Raw genomic sequence first — 22,800 nt, 5'->3', positions numbered from 1 at the left:
AATTGCAACGCACATTCCCGGGAGCTCCAACGTGATAGTGGACAAATTGAGCAGGTGCATTCTACAACCTCACGAATGGTCCCTCAATCTTATGATAGCGGCAAGAATGTTCAACCGCTGGGGCCAGCCTTGCTGCGACCTATTTGCCTCCCCAACCAACTACAAGTGCAGCAACTCTTTTGCCCTGATCCCCCCCGCTGGGACAGTCACCGAGAGATGCTCTACTCGACGCTTGGCCCTTTATGATACTTTATGCTTATCCTCCTCTTCCCCTCATCTCTCAGTTTCTGAAGAAAGCATGACAGTTGAAGAGCAAAGCTATCCTCATTGTTCCATATTGGCCTTGACAAGTCTGGTTCCCCTTCCTCTGGCCTCACATGCTAGATCAACCTTGGATTCTCAATCCATCCCCAATATTGATCTCCCATCTGCAGGGTCTGACTCACCTCAATCTAACAACCCTGAAGCTGACAGCTTGGTTTCTCCACTTCCAATGATTTCCAGGCAGGAAAACCTCTCGTCCTCTGTGTGCAATATTCTTATTGCATTTCATAAATCGTCCACCAGACTAATCTGTCTCAGTAAATGGAAAAGGTTCTTGCTATGGGCAGCGAATAAACAATTAGACCCCTTATTAGCCCCAGGTTTGGTGGTTTTGGATTACTTATCACATCTTTTCCACTCTGGGGTGTCTGCCTCTACTATTCATGTGCATTTAGCAGCCATCTCAAATTTCCACATTGGTTTTCAGGATTCTTCGCTTTTGTCACAGACTCTATAAAACTTTCTTAAAGGGGGTTATCCACTTAAAACCTCCTTTTAGAGAGCCGGTACAACCTTGGGATTTGGCATTGGTTCTGCAAGCTCTAACAGCTCCCCCCTTTGAATCTACATCTTCATGTGATGTAAAACATCTCTCTTGGAAAAGTTTGTTTCTGATTACAATCACATCGGCCAGACGCTTGTTAAAACTTCAAGCCTTATTCGTCAAATTTCCCTATCTTATCTTCTATAAGGATAGGGTATCACTGAGAACTAATTCTATCTTTTTACCAAAAGTGGTGTCAGAGCGGTCTGTCAGCCAATCTATTGATCTCCCAGTGTTCTTTCCTAACCGCTCTAACAAGGGAGAGTATTGCTTGCACTCCTTGGATGTTCATAGACAAATATGATTTTTAGATTTTACAAAATCTACCCGTAAATCAGACCAGCTGTTTCTGGCTTTTTCTGGACCTAGACGAGGTCATCCTGTTTCAAAAGTTACATTGGCTTCATGGTTGAGAAATTGTATTACCTTAATCTACAACAAAAACAACGTCATTTTGCCTCACAGAGTGAAAGCACATTCTACAAGGTCTATGGTAACTTCACCAGCTTTCCATACTAAGGCTTCCCTCAATGATATTTGCTCAGCTGCAACTTGGGCCAAACCTCATACCTTTATTCTTCATTACAAATTGGACTTTGCTTCCAGCGGTAGAGCTTCTTTTAGCGCCATGGTGCTCAGGAATGTCCTTCCATGAGGGCCACCCAGGGATACAGGTAGCTGAGGACTCTGTCCAATCAGTAAGGAATGAACAAAGATTAACAACATCAGATAAAGAAGTTATATCTTACCATAACATTCCATCTGTGTTGTTGAACTTCGTTCATTCATTACTTCCCACCCTCCATCCCCCTCCGGAGGTTCCTGGTTGATCTCATATACTCCTTTATTGTAGGTCTCTTATAAGTTCATAGGTAGGTACAAGGCTATCTGCACGAAGGCATTTATAAGCCTAGCTGGGATGTGTTGGCTTTCGCCGCCCCCTTAGATTAGTTCCCTGTGCCTCTGTCTAGCAGTGCTATTGAAGTGATCCGTGGGGTAAACTTTCTGTTTCCCATCCACTCGTCAAGGTTTCTCTTGAAGAGGGTTAGCGAGGAGCTCTGCCTAATGTAGATTGGAATCTTGTTCCAGAGCATGGGAAGTCTCTGGGACAGGAATCTATCCCTCCAGCACGTCCTATTTATTGTTGTGGTGAGGTTTAGATCCCTGGATGAACAGAGGTAGCCTCTACTTTTATCTATCAACTTGCAAACTCGATCTGAGGTAACAGAGAGCAGAGGATTCTGGGTAGGACCTTGGCTCGAGAGTTTTTGGCTGACGCGAGCTTGACATTTGGCCACCTCGGTTCCGAGGATGGAACCGATAACCCATCAGTAATGAATGAACGAAGATCAACAACACAGATAGAACGTTATGTTAAGACATAACTTCTTTTTTCTGTGGGAGGAGGGAACAGAAATTGCAACTCATGAAAATTGTACTGAATTTATTCATATTTTTTTCTGGTTGCTTAAGTTCTGGTTTACTGTGTTTTTTTAAATGATAGTTATAGCCCAATTAGAAATTGGAAATTAGAATTGTGTTCTTCAAAGCAGAAGGTTTAAATAAGTCCTCTTTAAGATTTGGAAGTTGCCTTTTTTTCAGGTTATATGCCCAATACCAATAAAATATTTAACCCTGACAGTTAAAGGCTTGCCAGAGAAAGAACATAGCGTACAATGATGCATTTACTTAGAGTTTTTATATATAAACCATAAAATGGCAAAATATAGAACATTATATTTATGAATGAGTACCCACTCCAGCAATTCCTGTAATCAAATAATGATAGCAATGACATATTTCTTTATAATAATTCTAATATTCATGAAAAGTAAAATTTAACCTCATGGAACTGAGCCAGTCTATGAAATATCCTTTACTCCTCTAAATGAAAATCAGATTTTAACTGTATGTGTAAAACAATGCCTTAAATAACAGGAAGTGGTTACCCACATTAGTAACAGAACCGTCTTCTAATGTGATTAAGAAATGACATCAACATTGCTTTCGATGTTATCATATTTGATGATCATTTGAATGTAACTATGATTTCGAAAACTAGTCTGAAATGCGTGTTAAGACTGAATGGAAGTTAAGACATGAACACAGCAAAGCCAAATGCTCTGCATACATTTTTTATATTGAAATAAAGTTTAGCTTAAACTAGAAGTAACTTAATAATAGGCCCTAAATAGACACCTGAAGAATCTATCTCAGTTGTAGTATGAGAATAGGAAGAATAAAAAAAAAAAACTTTGACATTGGTCCTGTCTGAGAAGTAGGATGACTCAAAAATGTCACTAGAACAAAGTTCTAATGAAGCTAAAATATCATTGTGACAAGTCAGAAAGCTTTTGAAATAATCCACAAAATTAATAGTACTGTATAAGGAAGTATCATAACCATGATACAAGTGTTGTGGTCAAGTATCAAAGCAGTAGCAGTAGAATGTTTTTATCTAAGTCCATATGATTACAAGTAATGTAACAATTGTTAGTAAAGTTATTAAAAAAAATAAAGGGAGGTGTCAACAATGGTGTTGGCTTATAGTTATTTTAAAGTATCTTTATTACCCTTTTTAAAAACTGGAATCATATTGAATGTTTCCAAGTAGATGAACAACATGGTGTTTACCTAATCATGTACTACTTCATAACATACATGACAGATATTTAATTCAGTTTTATCAAAACTTAAATCAGTGAATGGCCTTGTTTTGCTGTAAGTCATTGATTGCCTCATGAACCATCTTAGAAGTCCTGAGTATGAAGGAATAAACAGGAATATTATTCAACAATTAGCACATCAGGTCTAACATAATTGCTGTTATTGAACAAAAAGTATGAAATCTCTTTTAAACAAATAGAGTCCAGCTGTTTATCAGAATCATGTATCATAACTTGTGGAAGAGATCTTGTCTGGTAACCCATTAGCTGCTTTATAGTCTTTCATATCTAAATACTGTCACTGACTGGAACAAATCCTATTTATTCAGTATTTTCTCTTTATAGTGCACATTATAGCTATTATGAATTTCTATTTCAGAGTTCCAGTTTGACTCGGAGAGAGATTTGACATACCTTATCAACAAACATTGTTTTTGTTTTATCATTAACTACAGATGTTATGTAGTCCAATCTCGCCTACATTCTTACCCGTGGGTTCGGAGCCGGATGCCGGCTCCGACTCGGCCATGCTTTAGCTCGAAGTCTTTCAATTGGCTGGACTAAGATGGTATCCCATGCTGCACTGCTCTCTATCCCCAGATCTCGTTTGCTGCTCGTGTAGCTCGGACGTGGTCTCGCTCTTGGCTGTGGCTAAGTACCTTTTTTCTTCTTTATAGCAGAGAAGTTTTTGCAAAAAAAGCTATTTTCATAGCTATTGTGCGTGTATCTTTGGACTGTGTTTGTGGAAAAGTTGTTTTTCTTGTTTAGCGTGTTCTTGTGGTATCCCACTAGCTGTTTCCAACGGGCTAGGCCCGTTTCAGTTAGAGGACCTAGTCTGTCCCCTCGCTTTCCTTGTGTGCTAACTTGACTTCCCTTGGGCTAAGACCGTTTAAATTAGAGGAATTAGTCCTCCCTCTTGTACTTCTGTTCTAGGACCGTTTTAAATTAGAGGTCTTTGTGGTGTATTGTCTGTTTGTTCTGTTCCCGCGCTTGTGACTGATTGATCGTTGGTCTGGTTGTTGGGTTAGTTACTCGGTTTTGTAGTGACTATGTCTAAAGATACTAAGGAGCATAATTCCTTGGGCTTTAAGAAGTGCACTAAGTGCAGTTATAAGATGTATAAGATGTCTATCACTGATGGACACTGTTTGTGTGTACTCTTTGGGAGCAATTCACCTCTAGGAATCGTGTAGTTTTTGTCATGCTTTTAGCCCGCGTGTTCTTCAGGAAAGGAAGAACAAATTGATTTTGAAGGGACTTCTGAAACCGTCCTTCGAGGAGGGTTTGGAGAGTGCTTCCAGCTTTATGTCTTCTCCATCAAAAGCTAAATCTTCCAAGGCTAAAAAGCGATCCCCGGCTCCATCAGTATCCTCAGAGCCGCCAGAGAAAACAGCTAAATCTTCTATTACATCCTCGGCTCCATTGTCCTCTGGGCCTCTGGAAGTGTCAGTGTCTATGGAACCTGCTTCGGCTATTTTATTGGAGCCTGTTCGGAGCCGGTCGTCTACCATTAGGCCGGTATCTCCTCCTCGCAGGTCTCCATCAGAGAGGAGGTCTCGATCTCCTTCCCTGCCCTCCAAATCCTCCAGGACCTTATCGGATGTGGACATCGATAGAGTGGTGCAGAGACTTCTTCAGTCACCGGTACTGGCTAAATTGCTTTCGGCTCCGACCCAGTTGGCTCTGGAGCCAGTCCCTCTACCTACATCGATACTTCCTCCTCTGAGCCCATCTCCGCTTTCGAAGCCGGAGTGCTCGGCTCTGTTTGATGTCCCTAGGTCGGTTCCGACAGCCCCTCCTGGCTTATTGGTTCCGACGTCAGCTCCGACCCTGTCGGCGCCATCCACATGCTTCAGAACTCAAGATTCTTCGGTCGGACCCGAGGGAGAGGCTTCAGGACACCTCTCGGCTCCTAGTCTCCCTCTCGGTGCTTCGGCAGGGGGAAGCTTGACTCCTGTCTCGGCTTCAGAACTGGTCCCTTCTGATCTGAGGTCTTCCATGACTGGTCGATCTTCGGACCCGGGAGGACCAGCTTTTGAGGCCATGTGGAGCGTGCTGGCCAGGTCGTCAGTAGCATCATACGGTTCGGTCACTCTGTCCCCTACAGCACCGGTGCAGGTCTCTGATCCCCCTCTATCTCTTGACAGCGTAGCCCCAAGGCCTCAGGGTAACCCCACGAGTGGTACCCATATTTCTGAGGGCCCCCTCAGAGTTTTTGCCTGAGGAGCCACCCAGAAAGAGAATGTGCAAGAGGAAGCACATAGATTCCCAAGATGAGTCTCTCACGTCAGACACCGACCTCGAGGAATCGGAGGGGTCCCCTAAGTCATCCTCTGAGGATGTTTCTTTCTCTGACATCCTATAGATTTTGAAGCAAAGAGGTGACTGGCCATCCAAAGCCCTCTCCGAAGAAGAGTCTGTGTTCCTGAAGGCCTTTGGTGCTCAGCCCTCCACCTCCTGGGTGTCTCCACCCTTTGACGAGCTTCTGGATCTGGTTTGTCCAAGGGTGTGGGAAACCCCTGACTCTGTGGAACCAGTCCCCAGGAGACACAATAAATTTTTGTCTGCCCCTTCTGATAAGGAATTTGTATCCAAGGGAGTCCCTGTGGATGCCATGGTGGTGGCAGCAGCTACCAAGAAGGAATGGCTGAGAGTTCTTCCACCGTCCATCCCCCTGACAAGGAGTCTAGGACTATGGACCAGTACGGGAAGCGTATGTTTTCTTCAGCAGCCTTTATTTTGCGGTCACTGAATTACTTATCACACTTTACACGGCTCCAGAGAGATCTCCAAAAGGAGCTTGGAGATACTCTAACGGTTTCTGAGGCGGGGGCTCAAAGTCAACACTCAGATGTCTACCCTCAATTCTATTGTGAACTCCTCCATGAGGCTGATCTCTCACACAGCCGAGGGAGCGAGTAGCACAGCAAGTTCAGGAGTCGCTCTTAGGAGACATACCTGGATGCGCCTTTGTCATTTCGCGGAGGCCTTCAAGTCTACATTTACCGATGCCCCGTTTGATGGTTCCTCTTTGTTCGGAATCAAGGTGAAAGACACTCTCACTAGGTGCGAGCAAGAGGGAAAAACTCTGTCTGCCGTAGGAGTCCGTTTTTCTCTTTCTCCTAGGCCTTATCCCAAGGCCCAGAGGGGTGAGAAGATGTGGTTCAAGAAATCACAGAAGTTTTTTCCTGATGCACAAGGTGAGTCCCCCTCCAGAGGCAGGGGAGGGGGGTGGTTATTCAGGTAGACGCCGCCCTAGGGGCAGAGGAGGCCCTCGTAACTCGGGAGACCACGATTCCTTTTGTGGTTCTCCCTACCACCGCTCCTGATGGGAGGCCTGACTGTTCGTTTCCGGAGCCAGTCGGGGGTCGCATCTCACTTTACCTGGAGGCCAGGCAAGGTATCACCCAGGGCCAATGGGTTCTACGAATAATTTCCGGAGGATATATCATTCCCTTCTCGTCAAATCCCTCTCCAATCAAGAAAATCCCGGATGTTCCACCCAGTCAAAGGGATTCCGCAACTTCAGAGGTTTCAAAGCTGCTAGAAAAAGGAGCCATCCAACATGTCCCCTCAGACCAGATCGGATTAGGGACTTACTCCAGATTCTTTTTGGTGCCGAAAAGGACAGGGGACCTGAGACCCATTTTGGATCTCAGCCGATTGAACACCCATTTTCAAAAGTCCAAGTTCCGAATGGTCACGTTGCAATCTATTTTCCCATTGTTGGGAAAAGAAGTGTGGATGTGCTCTATCGACTTCAAGGATGCTTACTACCACATAAAGATGGACAGGGCATCCAGAAGTCACCTACGCTTCTGGCTGGGAGCCAGTCACTTTCAGTTTCGAGCCCTGCCCTTTGGTTTCACCACAGCCCCCAGGGTGTTTACCAAATGCATGGCAGTGGTGATTGCTCACTTGAGACGTCAGGGATTCCAAGTGTTTCCATACCTGGACGACTGGCTCCTTACTGCCACCACCAGGCATCTGCTTCTTCAGATCAGAGACACTACTATCAACCTATGTCAACAGTTGGGCATCACCTTGAACTGGGAAAAATCTGCCTTGTTGCCCTTGCAGCGTGTCACCTTTATAGGCGCCGAATTAGACACCGTGCTCATACGGGCGTTTCTACCACAGGAAAGAATCAGAGTCTTACAACAACAGATTTACGTCTTGCTCCCTCTGAGAAGAGTGAAGGCAAGAGTGGTCTTCCAATTGTTGGGGACGATGGCTGCTACGATTATGTTAGTTCCCCTGGCAAGGTTACATATGAGGCTTCTTCAGTGGCTACTCTTCGCCCGGTGGTCTCTTCAACATCTTCCACTTTCTCATCCTATTCTGCTCACCGACAGGTGCAGACAGGATCTCAGTTGGTGGCTTCACACCGACAACCTCAATGCGGGAAAGCCCTTTGTTTCTTCGCCTCCGGTTGCCATGGTGACCACGGATGCCTCCCAGATTGGGGGGGGGGATTATCTAGGCAGGACAGTCCAAGGCACGTGGCAAGAGCACGAGATGCATCTGCATATCAGTGTCCTGGAGATGACAGCAGTGCTACTAGCATTACAAGCACTTCAGAGCTTTCTTCCTCTCGGAACTATTGCAATCCACTCAGACAATATGTCGGTGGTATGGTATCTGAACAAACAGGGAGGAACCAAGTCGTATCCCCTTTGCAGAGAGGCCATGCGAGTGTGGCAGTGGGCAGTGTCTTCCCAACGTTTTCTGGTAGCAACGCACATTCTGGGGAAGTCCAATGTGATCGCAGACAGGCTAAGCAGAGCTATTCTGATGCCTCACAAGTGGTCCCTGAACTGTCAAGTTGCGGAACAGATTTTCCGCAGGTGGGGTCAGCCTTGCTGCGACCCTTTTGCCAGCCCCCTCAATGCCAAGTGCAGCAGCTACTTCACCCTTATCCCCCACTCAGGGGGAGTCACCCAGGGATGCTCTAGTCCACGATTGGCCCTCCGGTTTACTATATGCTTTCCCTCCGGTACCTTTGCTGTCAAAGGTTATTCAGAAAGCGCAATTCTTGGGAGGCAAAATGATTCTGATTGCTCCACACTGGCCTCGTCAAATTTGGTTCCCCTTTCTCCATCCCTATCTCATGGACACTCCTTGGATTCTGGACCCACAACCAGACTTACTGACTCGCATGTCAGGGCAGCTCCATCCCTCTCTTTGGACCCTCCGGTTGACAGCTTGGCTACTCCACTTCCGTCATTAGTTAGAATTCACCATTTTTCGCCAGATGTGGTTCATATTCTATCTTCCTCTCATAAGCCTTCAACCAGGAAGATTTATTACAGTAAATGGAAGAGATTTTCCATCTGGGCACATGCCAAACAGATTGACCCTTTCACAGCTCCACTCTCATCAGTATTGGAGTTCCTTTCTATGCTTTTCAACCATGGATCAGCTGCTGCAACCATTAAAGTCCAGTTGGCGGCGATTTCTTCCTTTCACGTCGCAGACAAACCTAGCCTAATGGCACATAGGCTCTGTAAGGCTTTCCTGAAAGGCACTTTGTTGCTTCGTCCTCCTGTCTCTGAACCTGTTATGCCTTGGGACTTAAAGTTTGTTCTACAGGGTCTTACTTCACCCCCGTTTGAGCCTGCAGCCACTTGTGATTTAAAATTCTTAACTTGGAAGACTGTCTTTTTGGTAGCCATCACGTCAGCCAGACGTGTTTCGGAGCTTCAAGTTTTATCAATTAAACGACCTTATTTGATTTTTTCATAAGGACAGGGTTTCTCTCGGACTGAACCCTTCCTTTCTTCCCAAAGTAGCGTCAAGTTAGTAACTTTAACCAATCCATTGAATTACCAGTGTTTTTTCCTTAGTTCTCGAACAAGGCAGAGTTCAAATTTCATCAGTTGGATGTGCACAGTCAATTACGATTTTATTTGCACAGAACAAAGGACCTCAGAAAATCTGATCAGTTGTTTCATTTTCGGAAAACAGAATTGGGTCTCCTGTTTCCAAAGTCACGTTGTCTAGGTGGATTTCCAGCTGTATTTCTTTCATTTATACTTCAGTGGGAAGAGATTTACTGTTCCGAGTAAAGGCTCACTCTACCCGGTCTGTATCTACGTCTACAGCTTTTCAGACCAGACTGTCTATGGATGATATTTGTGCTGCGGCTACTTGGGCATCTCCTCACATCTTTGTTACTCATTACAAGTTAGATGTGGTATCTAGAGGCAGGTCTTCCTTTGGTTCCACAGTGCTCAGGAGTATTTTCCACTGAGTCTCCCAGGATTTAGGTGCTGGGGACGCTGTCCCACAGGTAAGAATGTAGGCGAGATTGGACTACATAACATCAAGAAGTTATGTACTCGCCATAACGTTCGATGTATATAGTCCATCTCGCCTCCCATTCTTACTTACCCCCCCACCTTCCCCCATCCTGGAGGATCTAGAGGTTAGGCCTGGTTTCAGAGTTCCCTTCATTCTTGGTTCGTTCTTCCTTCCTTAGGTGCTGTTATGCATGGGGAGTGAGTGATGGTGCTCACAGCAAACTAGATGTTCATCGTGTTTCACTGTTGCAGTCATTACTCTTGGGTTATCCTGCTGGCAGGTGCCCTCTGTCGGCCAGAATTCCAAAGTCTAGGTCCGGCATCAGTTGCTGTTGCCTCTTCCCTGATGTCAGTGCGCCAGGGGTATAAAAGATGCAGCCAACGCCATTTTCTTCAGTCTTTCTTGCCCCGCGCTGCATGAAGCAAAAGCAGTTCGCAAGTGCCGGTCGGCCAACTCCTGAGATTTTCGAATCCGAATTTCAGAACCAAAGTCTTCATTAAAGCTAAGTACCCCGTTGGGGAAACATTTTTCTTGCGCCAGACCGATGTCAAGAAAAGTTAACAATTGTATTTCTTGTGGGAAGCAAGTACCTCATAAGGATTTCCACTCTTACTGTATTCCTTGCCTAGGCCCTGATCACAATGTTGCTAGCTGTTGATTTTGTGCTAGATTTAACCAAAGTACTATCAAGCATCGGTTTGACTTTGCATTTCATTACTCTGGTCGAAGATTTAATTATATAATGCCGTCGGACCAGCCGACAACCGGAGTTTACAAAAAACGCAAGGACAAGGAAAAGGATAGGCATCCGAGGTCCAAAACCGACGACGAAGCCTCTGCTAGGCCAGTCGCCAGTTCTCAGTGAGGCGCTTTCGCAGCCCCTGGTGCCCGCTACCTCAGAGCCACAGGCCGCGTCCGACTCCCACGTGGAGCCGACTGGGCCTCTGGAAACTCAAGGTATTGGACACTCGGAAATCAATCCCTCAGATGGGTCCAGAGCCTCTGAGCAGGCATCGGTTTCTTAGGATGTCTTCTGACCTACACAACTATATATTAAGCCATCTTCAGCTCCAAAGACTAAAGCAGCTCTAAAGACAAAGAAACAAGTACAGCATTCTCCTTCTCAGACTTCCATGCCTAAAAAACAGATGCTCAAAATGGCCGAAGGCATAATTAGTTTGATCAGGGGCTCTCATCCCCCTCCTGATAAGAGGCCTAGGCAAGAGACAGTGTATGATTCTTCTGATCAGGTTTCCATTTCCTCTGATTCCTCTTCTGAACAGGATTACTCCATGCTTCCCTATGAGGATTCTGATGCTGAAGAATCCATCCCTTCAGCCTCTCCTCCTGAGGATTATTCTTTTGGGGAAACCCTGCATACCATGAGGGAACATTTCCACTGGGAGAGCCAAGATTATTCTGAATCTAAGAAAAGGCTCAGAGACTTTCTGTTACTTCCTCAGCACCGACCCCTTGCTATTCCACCTGTTCTGGACATTGTTGATGATGTATTTTCAGAGTCCAGCCTGTCCCCTGACTCTTTACCCCCTGCACCAGCTAAACCAGACAGATACTACAGGGTCCCGGATTCCCATAAGTTCCTATATAAAAACCCCGCAGCAGACCCAGAAACTATATCTCAGGGTCCCAAAGGGGTTAAAGCTTCCACTGCAAAAAAACCTGTCCCCTCTGATAGGGATTCTAGGGCTCTAGACAGATGGGGGAAAAAGTCTACACTTCTGCTACCCTGGCAGTAAGGGCTTTAAATTGTCAGTTTCATATGCTTAAATATCAGCAATATTTAATGTCATTGCTTAAACAGAAAATGTTGACAAATACTGAATGTTCAGAGAACAAGGAATTGCAGGATTTATTGCATGCAGCTGAACAAGTGGGAAAGCATACTTTGCAATGTGGTTATGATTCACTGGAGGCCTCTTGCAGGGCTGCTGTTACAGGATCTGTTATTAGGAGGCATGCTTGATTAAAGGAACAGACTCTGCCTGATAATGATAAAGCAAAATTATTAGATGCACCATTACAGCATGATACTTTGTTTGGTACTAAAGCAGAAGAGGTGTTGAAAAAAATGGAGGATAAAGCAAAATCCATGCAGACAGTCAAGGATTTCTTACAGGTCCAGCCACCCAGGTTTAGCAGGAACTGGCCCTCTAAAAATTGGTCCTTTCCAGTGTCAGACAGACCACAAAGAGGCAGATACAGGCGTCCCAGAGGCAGATCTCAGCCCCAAGGCCCATACAGGCCTAAACAATGGGGTGCTCCTACCTCCAAAAGCGGAGAAGACAAATCACAACCTTACAGAAAACAGTCCCAATGACTTCCCTCTACCAGATCCAAGCACTTTTCATTTGGCAGCCCCCTTAGGGGGAAAACTAGCACTTTTTTCATCAAATTGGCAAATGATTACCCAAGACAAATGGGTCCTGAACATAGTGTCCCAAGGCTACAGTTTCACTTTCACACCCTACCAAGGTCAAAAGGTATGCCAGACCTGCCACACAATCAATGGGCAGAGGCACAAAAACAAATTACTACCCTCATGGACATGAGGGCCATTCAGCAAGTACCACAACAAGAGCAGGGGCAAGGATTTTACTCCAGACTCTTTCTAGTACCCAGAAAGGACAAAACCTGGAGACCAATACTGGACCTGTCTATACTAAATTTTCTGGAAGGTCCAAAATTCAAGATGTTGACTCTACAGCAGCTAATGCCCATGCTGGGCAAGAAGGTTTGGCTTGTAACTTTAGACCTAAAAGAGGCATACCTGCATGTCCCAATCAGACTTTCTTGCAGAAGATTCCTCAGATTCATAGCTGGCTCAATGCATTACCAATTCTCTGTACTGCCCTTTGGCTTATCTATTGCGGCCAGGGTCTTCACAAAATGCCTGGCACCAGTAATTGCGTTTTGCAGACAAAAAGGAATTCAGATATATCCATACTTGGACGACTGCCTAATTCAAGCAGAGAACAAAGGCATTCTTCTGAAGCATCTGGCATTTGTAAAAAGATTACTAATTGGCCTAGGGTACACAGTAAATGAAAAGAAATCAAAACTAGTGCCCTCTCAAGAGATAACATTCCTGGGTGCAAGCTTAAATACAACTGCCCAGATGGCTTATCTCACGCCAGACAAACAAACGCAACTGACTACTTACTTCAACAACTTGGCAAAAAAACCCTCTTACCTGCAAGGAAAATCCTGCAGACCTTGGGTTTTATGGCATCTTGCATTCTATTAATTCCATATGCCAGACTGCACATGAGGAAACTACAATGGTATCTAAAAAGTCTTTGGACTCAGCATTGCCACAGCCTGGAGACAGTAATTACACTCATTCCCTGCCTACAACAGGAGTTTTGATGGTGGGCAAAAGCCTGTCACCATAACAAGGGTCTGCCATTCAGATTACCCACAGCCAGACAGACATTGACAACGGATGCATCAGATTTTGCCTGGGGAGCCCATATGGCAGGAAAATGTATTCAGGGCACATGGCCTGCAAAACTGATGCATCTTCACATCAATCAAAAGGAGATGCTAGCTGTTCAAAATGCCCTGACAGCTTTCAAGGACCTGCTTCATCTAGGACAGTTACTGATAAAGACAGACAATACTACCATCATGTGGTACATAAACAAGCAGAGAGGTACACACTCCTACCCCCTCTGCAGACAAGCAATGACCTTATGGGACACAGCATTGGCTTTTCAAGTTCACCTGCAAGCACAATTCCTGCCAGGAAAAACAAATACTCTGGCAGACGAACTAAGCAGAAACCTCATGGATCCCCACGAATGGAAACTGGATCCACACGTCTTCAGCATGATAATAAGGAAATGGGGATGCCCAGACATAGATCTATTCGCCTCCCCTCACAACTGCCAATTGCAGAGATTTTGAACAAGGATTTATCACAAGCAAGCATGGAAAGTGGACGCCCTATTCTTCAGCTGGAAAAATCTAAAAGTTTATGCTTTTCCTCCACTGCCTCTCCTTCCCAGGGTGCTCCTAAAGGTCAGACAAGAGAAGCCAAAAATGATACTAATTGCACCAGACTGGCCACGCCAGCACTAGTACCCAATCCTAAAGAGCTTGTCTCAAGGTCCAGCATGGATATTGCCTCAAACTTCTCACTTACTGACCCAACAAAACAATCAGATCCTGCACAGCCAACTCAGGACCTTAAATCTGGCAGCATGGCAGATAATGTAGCCATTCAGAACACTCCTCTTTCAAAAGCTGTTATGGATGTTATCTTGGAGGCCAGGAGGCCCAGTACCAGAAAATCTTATACAGAAAAATGGAAGAGATTCTGTGCTTGGAACCAGGAACAAGGCAGTGACACGTGTGTGCCAAATATCCCTCAGATTTTACAATACCAAACTGAGATGCTAAACAAAGGCCTTTCTTTTTCATCTATTAAGATTCATGCCCTGCCATTTCAGCCCATTACAATACGGAACCACCTATCTTTTCACATCCCTTAATAAGGCAGTACCTCAGAGGGGCCAAAAACATTAGACCTCCAAGGAGAGCACCAATTCCGGCCTGGGACCTCAATTATGTTTTGGAAAAACTGACACTGCCTCCTTTCAAGCCAGCATCAACAGCCGATATTAAATTCTTATCCTGGAAAACAGCTCTGCTCCTAGCAATAACCTTTGCAAGGTGAGTCTCAAGAGTTACAAGCACTCATGGCTGTGGAACCTTTCATCATTTTTCACCCAGACAGGGTTTCTCTGAGAATCAACCCTACATTTATGCCTAAGGTGGTGTCCAGTGTGGCCCTTAATCAAACCATTCACTTGCCTACCTTTTATCCTAACCCACAGAACAAGGGTGAGAAAATCCTGCATTCTTTGGACATACACAGGCAGTTACACTTCTACTTGGACAGAACTAAAGCTTTTAGAAAGACTGAGCAACTTTTACAGTCATATGCTACAGGATCTCAAGGAAAGGCCATCTCAAAACAGACTATTTCTAAATGGATAGGCAATTGCATCCGTTTCTGCTATTTTCAACATGGCAAATCAGTGCCTAAGGGCATTAGGCCTCATTCCACCAGAGCAGCAGCCACTTCAACAGCCTTCCTCAGAGGAGTACCAACCAAAGATATCTTAGAGGCTGCAACTTGGAGTTCAGTGCACACTTTTACAAAGCACTACCACTTACCTCTTTACTCTAAATCCAGAGCAGGCTTTGCCACTGCAGTTCTGCAGGGTCTCATAGCCTCTCCTAATCCTATGTAGCCCAGCCACCTATCCTCAGCTTTGGGATTCAACCCAAGAGTAATGACTGCAACAGTGAAACACGATGAACATAGTACAGTTGTGTACCTACAATAAATGTAGATGTTCGAGTGTATTCACTGTTGCAATCCAGGTTACCCACCCACCATCCCCCTTTTCTTTTCTGGGACTTATCTGCACTTCTCTATCCTATACAACCTATTTGGTGTATTTGCTTGTAGATGAAGGAAATGTTATTTTTTGTGCATGCATACTTATTGGCATAATTTTCAACCTACCAATTTGGGGGCACCTGACATCTGGGGCAAGAAAAACTGAAGAAAATGGCGTTGGCTGCATCTTTTATACCCCTGGCGCACTGACGTCAGGGAAAAGGTGACAGCAACCGATGCCGGACCTAGACTTTGGAATTCTGGCCGACAGAGGGCACCTGCCAGCAGGATAACCCAAGAGTAATGACTGCAACAGTGAATACACTCGAACATCTACATTTATGGTAGGTACACAACTGTACTATTTGGGGATAGAGAGCAGTGCAGCATGGGATACCATCTTAGCCCAGCAAATTGAAAGACTTCAAGCTAAAGTATGGCCGAGTCGGAGCCGACATTCGGCTCCGAACCCACAGGTAAGAATGTGAGGCGAGATGGACTACATACATCAAACGTTATGGTGAGTACATAACTCCTTGTTTTTATCTAACTAAAGATAATGTCTTGGTTTTACAAGTCTTGAAGACACTGCTATTTTGCACATGTATGTAACATAATTATTAAAAACTAGCAATTTCTTCTTAACATTATCAAATCATACAGAATTCCGTCCATTCTAGTCAAAAATGTGTTCAGCATAAGTGTTTTCATGCCAGTAAAGTCAAAATTGCAATATTTCTTTGTATTAAAATTAGTCAAAACATGTAGATGATCACATACCTGTATTAAAATCTCTCATTTTCAAAGGGCACAATAATATGAAAGCACAGTATTATGTCAGGAATATGTGAGGAGGCCTTTCTAAGTAGAAAGGCAGAGGTAAAGGCTGGGACTTAGGCAACATATTACTTCTTCACAGAGAAGATCTTGGGTAAAGCAAATAGATTCCAGGAGAAAGTGGAGGAATGGACATCCATAGAGACATTCAAGAGGCTATGAGACAGGTGGGGAAAATGCACCTAAAAGGTGAGACTTCATAGGCTTATTATTGGCATTAAGCAAATGTAATATAAAATAATTTAGTAACTGCGGTGGTGGTGCTGCGGTAGCGTTGTCGCCTCACAGTAAACGTTGTCCTGTTCGATTCTCAGCTAAATAGTCTTCTGTGTGGAGACATGCGTGAATGGGCATACCTTCGTTGAAGGTTGTGCGTCAGGGCTGGCAACTTGGTACGTAAACATCTACTGCCAATCCGGAGTTTGGCTGTGGCGACCCCTAACCGGGAAAAGCCGAAAGATACAACAACAATATAAAATAATTAAGTCAGGCTGATGATTTTTTTCTTTGTATAATGTAAGGCGTGCATCTGTCTGACCTGCATTTTGCAGTGTATTATTTTTTTTTTGCTGTACCTGGTTTATGCCGTTCTTCTCTGAGTTGTGTTCATTCCTTTTTTTCACTTTGTTCTTCTTATCTCTTGAACCAAAGATTAAGTGCTATATAAAATGGCAGCTCCAGAAATAGAAATAAAGGGAGATGATGAGACTTGTATAGTTTTGTGCCAACCATCTGCCTTGTATCTTTTGTTCTAATTATGTGTTCTTAAACTCCTAAGTTGCTCATTTACACTTGATTTACTTTTTTTATTTTTCTACTTAGAAATGTTATATGTTACAGTAATGTTTAATTTTTCATCTTTTTTTATCAAGTGCATCACAGCTGTGAGTTTTTGTTAATATCTGATAAGTATGTGTTATTGCCTGTATCTAAATTATAATACTTTCTAAGTGGATTATTTGTCTTGTATTTACAGAGTCATATCCGCCACTTCTTGAACCATGGACAGACAGCAGTGGAAGTGAAATAAGTTTTCCTCAGCCTTGTGTACAGACAGCATTATGCACCATTAGTGGTGAGGTAAGTGTTGCATTCCTTTACTAGATTTAGATTTCAAAACAATAAATATATAGCCACATGCAACTGTATCATATACAGAATTCATAACATATATGTTTTGTATCAACATATTTGATAAATTCATTTTTACAATCTTACACAAGTGCCATCTCTTACAGAAATTGACAACTGATGAAGCTGACAAACAGTTTAACATTTTATTTTTTTAACTTCAGTTTCTACTTGTTTTATTATGACTTCTCTTTCCAAAACTAATGTGATCATTATGCATCCCCCAAATTCTTAAAGATTGATTACCTGTATCTGACCATCTGGGGAACCAAGAAGAATCACGCTAAACAATTTTCTTGCATAGTGTTTTCTTAATTTTAGTTTCACCCTGTCACTGGCTGCCAGAGGGCCTTATCTCTACCACATGAAGTTTTTGTTATCTACTGCCTAAATAGTGGGTCTCCAGCCTCTGTATGACACATTCTGGTTAGACTTTTTGGCAGCTGGAATAGTTCCTGTACTCCTGTTGCATCTCAAGATATTACTAATTTCAATATGCTTGTAATGGACACTTTATGGCTACCCTCACATGCTTTGAGCATCCTCTTGCAATAGGGTCTAAACTTTGGGAATTGATGTTCCACACAGGTCATTCCAGTCCTCTCTGCAGCACTAACCCAGCAAAACTGGCCTCATCTCATTTAGCCTCTTCAGAAATGTAACCATGCAGCCTCACTTTATCTATCAGTCCTACTGTTTTTCAGTAACTTGTCCACCTTATTCTATCCCACTGCCTTCCTCCTGGGTAGAATGGGTCATCCTTAGCCTTCATCTTTCTTCAGTGTACATGCTAAAACTCATTATTCAACTTCCTTTCCTTCTAAGACAAGTCTACCCACATCATTTGGCTGACTGGACCACTTTATTCATCATAATATTCCCTGGTCCCCACAGCCTGGAAAAAATAAACCTCAAAGACTCCTGTTGACTCCAATAGACTTTCTATGCCAAGTTACAGAATGAGCAGGTAGTTACTCCATCATCCATAAGCATGTGCTCTGACTTTACTATCACTTTGGCCAGTCGTCCCACTGTTATATTCAGCAGTTCTCCCACCAAAATCTTGGGATTCCTTCATAAATCCCACACCCACCTATCAAGAACTACTACTCTTACCGGGCATCACTAGCACCATTTTCCCTGTTCATGGTTTTATAGTTGCCAGCTGCTTCTCTTTACCTTCCTCCTTTCCTTTAACCCCTGGGTCATAACCACCAGGTCTACCATCTTGCATTCTCTTGGCAATCACCTCTGAGCAGGGGGAATGTACATCTGCAACCCAGATATGCCACTGTTTTCTGGTATACCCTGTTATCTGGCTTGAAATATGCTTATCCCTTCTTCAGGCATTAGCTTCTTCTCCCTAGTCCCCAGTGAAGTTTCTTTACTAGATGTAATCCCAGTGTGGCCTTTCTGGTTTTCTTAGTCTTCTCCAGAGCCTGTGTGCATTCACTAAAGCCAAGATCTCAGTGCTAGGAAGAACATCATCATCTGAGCTAAATCTCTAGCATGGCAAGCTTAATGCATAGATATCCTCTTACCAGTTTCCATGTACTCTTGCAGTGCTGGCCTAAATTTTCATTCCAAGTGGAATCCATTCTATTTACCATAATTTGTAGGTACATTGCTCCCCATCTGCAACTCTTCCTTCTTCTTATCAGTAATACAATTACTGCCTTCTGTGTATTCATAACTAGTTCTAAAAGGTTACCAAAGTGGTACACAGTCCTAGTGGCTTGTCTCAAGGTTATTACTTCCACCAGTCCTTTAGCTTATGTCATAGCTTTATCTTTTCCTCTTCTCTTGTATGTGAACCATGTGATTCTCTCCTGTATTGTCTTAGTAGGGCCTAGAGAGAGGATAAACAATAGTGACAACAATGGGCACCCTTGCCTTCTACCTTTGTAAAGGCATTGGAGCACAATGATACTTTTATTTTTTATAACAACTTCCAGGGCTCAATATAAACTGCCACTGTCCCCAAGAAATTCTTCTGGCAGTCCTTTTCTCTGAATTAAGGTAAATAAGTACCTCTGTTCAATGAGCCAGTAGCTCTTGCTGTATCATTGTTGGCCATAACTACTTCATCCAAGATGTTCTTCGTGTTTCACTGTTGCAGTCATTACATTTGGGTTATCTGCTTGCAGGTAGTCCTCAGTCAGCCTGATTGTCAAAGTCTTGGGTCCTGCGTCGGTTGCTGTCTCATCTTCCATGACGTCAGATAGTCAGGGGTATAAAGCATGCAGCCAACGCCATTACATCAGTCTTTCTTGCCATGCGGTGCCCGAAGCAGAAGCAGTTCGCAAGTCCGGTCGGCCGACTCCTGAAATTTTTGTTTTCGAGTTTCAGATCCGAAGTCTTCGAAAAAGCTAAGTACCCCATTGGGGATCCTTTTTCTTGCTCTAAACCAATGTCAGTAAAAGTTAATTGTATTTCGTGTGGAAAATAAATACCTCATAAAGATTTTCATTCATACTGCATTTCTTGCTTAGGCCCAGACCATATCCTTCGCTGTCGGTTTTGTGCCTTATTCAATCCTCGAACTATTCGTCGTCTGTTCATTTTTGCATCCAACTATTTTGGTACTCAGATCAATTATCCAGAAATGGCTTCGGTAAGCCATCCGACTACTGACATTTTGAAAAAACATAAAGAAAAAGACAGAGACAGACCGCATAGGTCCAAAGCTGCCGACGATGCTTTAGTTAAGCTAGTCGCCAGTTCACTGGTACTCAGTGAGGCGCATTCGCAGCCCCTGATACCTGCTACTTCAGATTCGCAGGCCTCTACTAAGACCCATTCGGAGTCCGGTATGCCGCAAGATGCTTCTTCGACTATGGAACCTGCGGATGTCACTACCTTAAATGGGTCCGGAGTCGCTGTGTAGGCACCGGCTTCTGAGGGTGTATTCAGGCTTACTGACTTGCATATCAAGCCGACGCCATCTTCTTCTTCAAGGTCAAAAACTCGATCCACGCCCAAAAACCCGACGCCCATACTGCATGGTCAGACCCCTATGCCTAAAAAACAAATTATAAGAATGGCTGAAGACCTTATTACTCTAATCAGGGGAAGCCACCCTTCTCCCTCTAAGAGACCTAGAACTGATTTTCCTTCTGATTCTTCGGATCAGGATTCTGATATTTCTGTTTCTTCTGATGACCAGGATTTGCAATTATCTACCTATGAGGATTCTGATGCAGAAGACTCCATTTCCTCTGCTTCCCCTCCAGAAGATTTCTCTTTTGGTGAAACTTTGCATAATCTTAGGGAGCATTTCCGCTGGGAAAGCCAGGATTACTCTGACTCTAAAAAGAAGCTTAAGGAATTTTTACTCCTACCTCAACACAGACCTTTAGCTATCCCTCCTGTACTGGACATTGTAGATGATGCCTTCATGGAATCTAGCCTGGCCCCAGGCACTTTACCTCCAGCTCCCAGGAAACCTGACAGGTATTTCAGAGTACCTGACTCTCACAAGTTCCTCTTTAAGAATACTACTGAGGATCCAGAGACCATTTCACAGGGACCCAAGGGCATTAAGGCTACTACTGCCAAAAACCCTACCCCCTCTGATAGAGATTCCAGGGCCCTGGATAAATGGGGTACGAAGGTATATATTTCTGCTACTTTGGCCATTAGGGCCTTAAACTGCCAGTTTCATATGTTAAAGTATCAACAGCATATTATTGGATTACTTAAACAGAAAATTATGTTGATTCCTGACTGTGCTAAAAATAAAGAATTACAGGATTTAATGCATTCTGCTGAACAAGTTGGTAAACATACTTTGCCATGTGGTTTTGATTCCTTAGAGGCATCTTGCAGGACTGCTGTTACTGGGTCTGTACTTAGAAGGCATGCTTGGCTTAAGGAGCAAACTTTAGCAGATCATGTTAAAGCTAAATTACTGGATGCTCCCTTAAACCAAGACCGCCTGTTTGGTAACAAAGCAGAAGAAGTACTTAAAAAGATGGAGGAAAAAGTGAAATCTATGCAAATTATTAAAGATTTCCTGCAAGTACAGCCTCCCAGATTTAGTAGGCACTGGCCTTCTAAGGATTGGTCCTTTCCTGCCTCTTCCAGGCCTTCTCAGTCCATACTCAGGACCAGCAGACCACCCAGGCTTCAGTCTCAAAGTACTCACAGGCCTAAGCAGTGGGGGGCTTCCTCTTACAAAGCTGGAAGTGGTAAGGCACCCCCCTATAGTAAACTGTCAGAATGACTTAACCTTAAACCTTCCAAGCCCTGCTCAACTGACTGTTCCTTTAGGGGGAAAGATCGCCCTGCATGCAAAAACTGGGAACTCATTACCCAAGGCAAATGAGTTCTAAATATAGTTTCCCAAGAATACAGATTCCACTTCCACTCCTTACCAACCCCAAATGGTTGGCCAGATCTACCCCCAAATCAGTGGGCAGAGGCTCAACAGCAGGGTCTCAATCTTCAGTATCAGGGCTATTCAACCTGTCCCAGAAGAGGAATGGGGACAAGGGTTTTACTCAAGACTTTTCCTGGTACCCAGAAAAGACAATACCTGGCATCCCATCCTGGACATGTCTATCCTAAACACCTTTTTGGTAATCCCAAAATTCAAAATGCTAACTCTTCATCATCTGCTTCCCATGCTAGGCATAAATGCCTGGTTAGCAGCATTGGACTTAAAGGAAGCTTACCTGCACATCCCAATAAGGGAATCTTGCAGAAAATACCTACACTTCAGAGCAGGCTACATGCACCATCAGTTTTCTGCATTGCCCTTTGGCTTATCTGCTGCGCTCAAGGCATTCACAAAGTGCCTAGCTCCAGTCATTGCATTCCACAGGCAAAGAAATATTCAAATATACCCATATCTGGACGATTCTCTAATTCAGGCAGAAAGCCAGGACATACTATTGAATCATCTGGCATTTGTAAAGAAACTGCTAGCCTCACTGGGGTACACCATAAACTAAAAGAAATCTCACGTAGTACCCTGCCAACAAATTGTATTCTTGGGAGCAAGCTTAAATACAACTTTCCAGATGGCCTACCTCATGCCAGAGAAACAAGTTTATTCGACAGCCTACTTCAAACTACTGGCCACAAAGATCCAGCTATCTGCAAGGAAAATACTGCAAGCCCTGGGGTTCATGGCCTCTTGCATTCTACTAATTGCATATGCAAGACTGCATATGAGGAAACTACAATGGTATCTAAAAAGCCTATGGTGTCAACATTCTCAGGAACTGGAATCAATGATTCCCATCATTCCTTGTATAAAGACAGAGTTCCTTTGGTGGGCAGAGGCCTGCCCACCATAACAAGGAACTGCCATTCACTCTACCCCCTGCTGCCCAAACCCTAACAGACGCATCAAACTATGCATGGGGGGGCCCACTTGGCAGGGGAGTGCATTCAGGGCAAATGGAACCTGAGTCAAATGCACCTGCATATCAAGCAAAAAGAAATGTTAGCTGTACAGAATTCTCTGACAGCATTCAAGGACCACATTCTTCAAGGACAATTATTGGTAAGGACGGACAACACCATTGTTATGTGGTACATAAACAAGCAGGAGGGAA

General features: G+C 43.9%; 1 protein-coding gene across 1 annotated transcript in view; it reads left to right on the top strand.

Moving 5' to 3' along the window:
* The window catches only part of ELP1 (elongator acetyltransferase complex subunit 1), a 1,639,125-nt gene that overhangs the window by 722,375 nt on the left and 893,950 nt on the right, over window positions 1–22,800 (top strand). The window contains exon 16 of the mRNA XM_044060975.1: window positions 17,082–17,185. Within this exon, the coding sequence (XP_043916910.1) occupies window positions 17,082–17,185 (104 nt within the window). The remainder of the gene's footprint in view (window positions 1–17,081; window positions 17,186–22,800) is intronic.

This window comes from Protopterus annectens, chromosome 2.part0, assembly GCF_019279795.1.
Source record: "Protopterus annectens isolate FY-2018-M chromosome 2.part0, PAN1.0, whole genome shotgun sequence".
Taxonomy (NCBI): domain Eukaryota; kingdom Metazoa; phylum Chordata; order Ceratodontiformes; family Protopteridae; genus Protopterus; species Protopterus annectens.
This window is presented reverse-complemented; position numbering and strand designations above follow the sequence as displayed.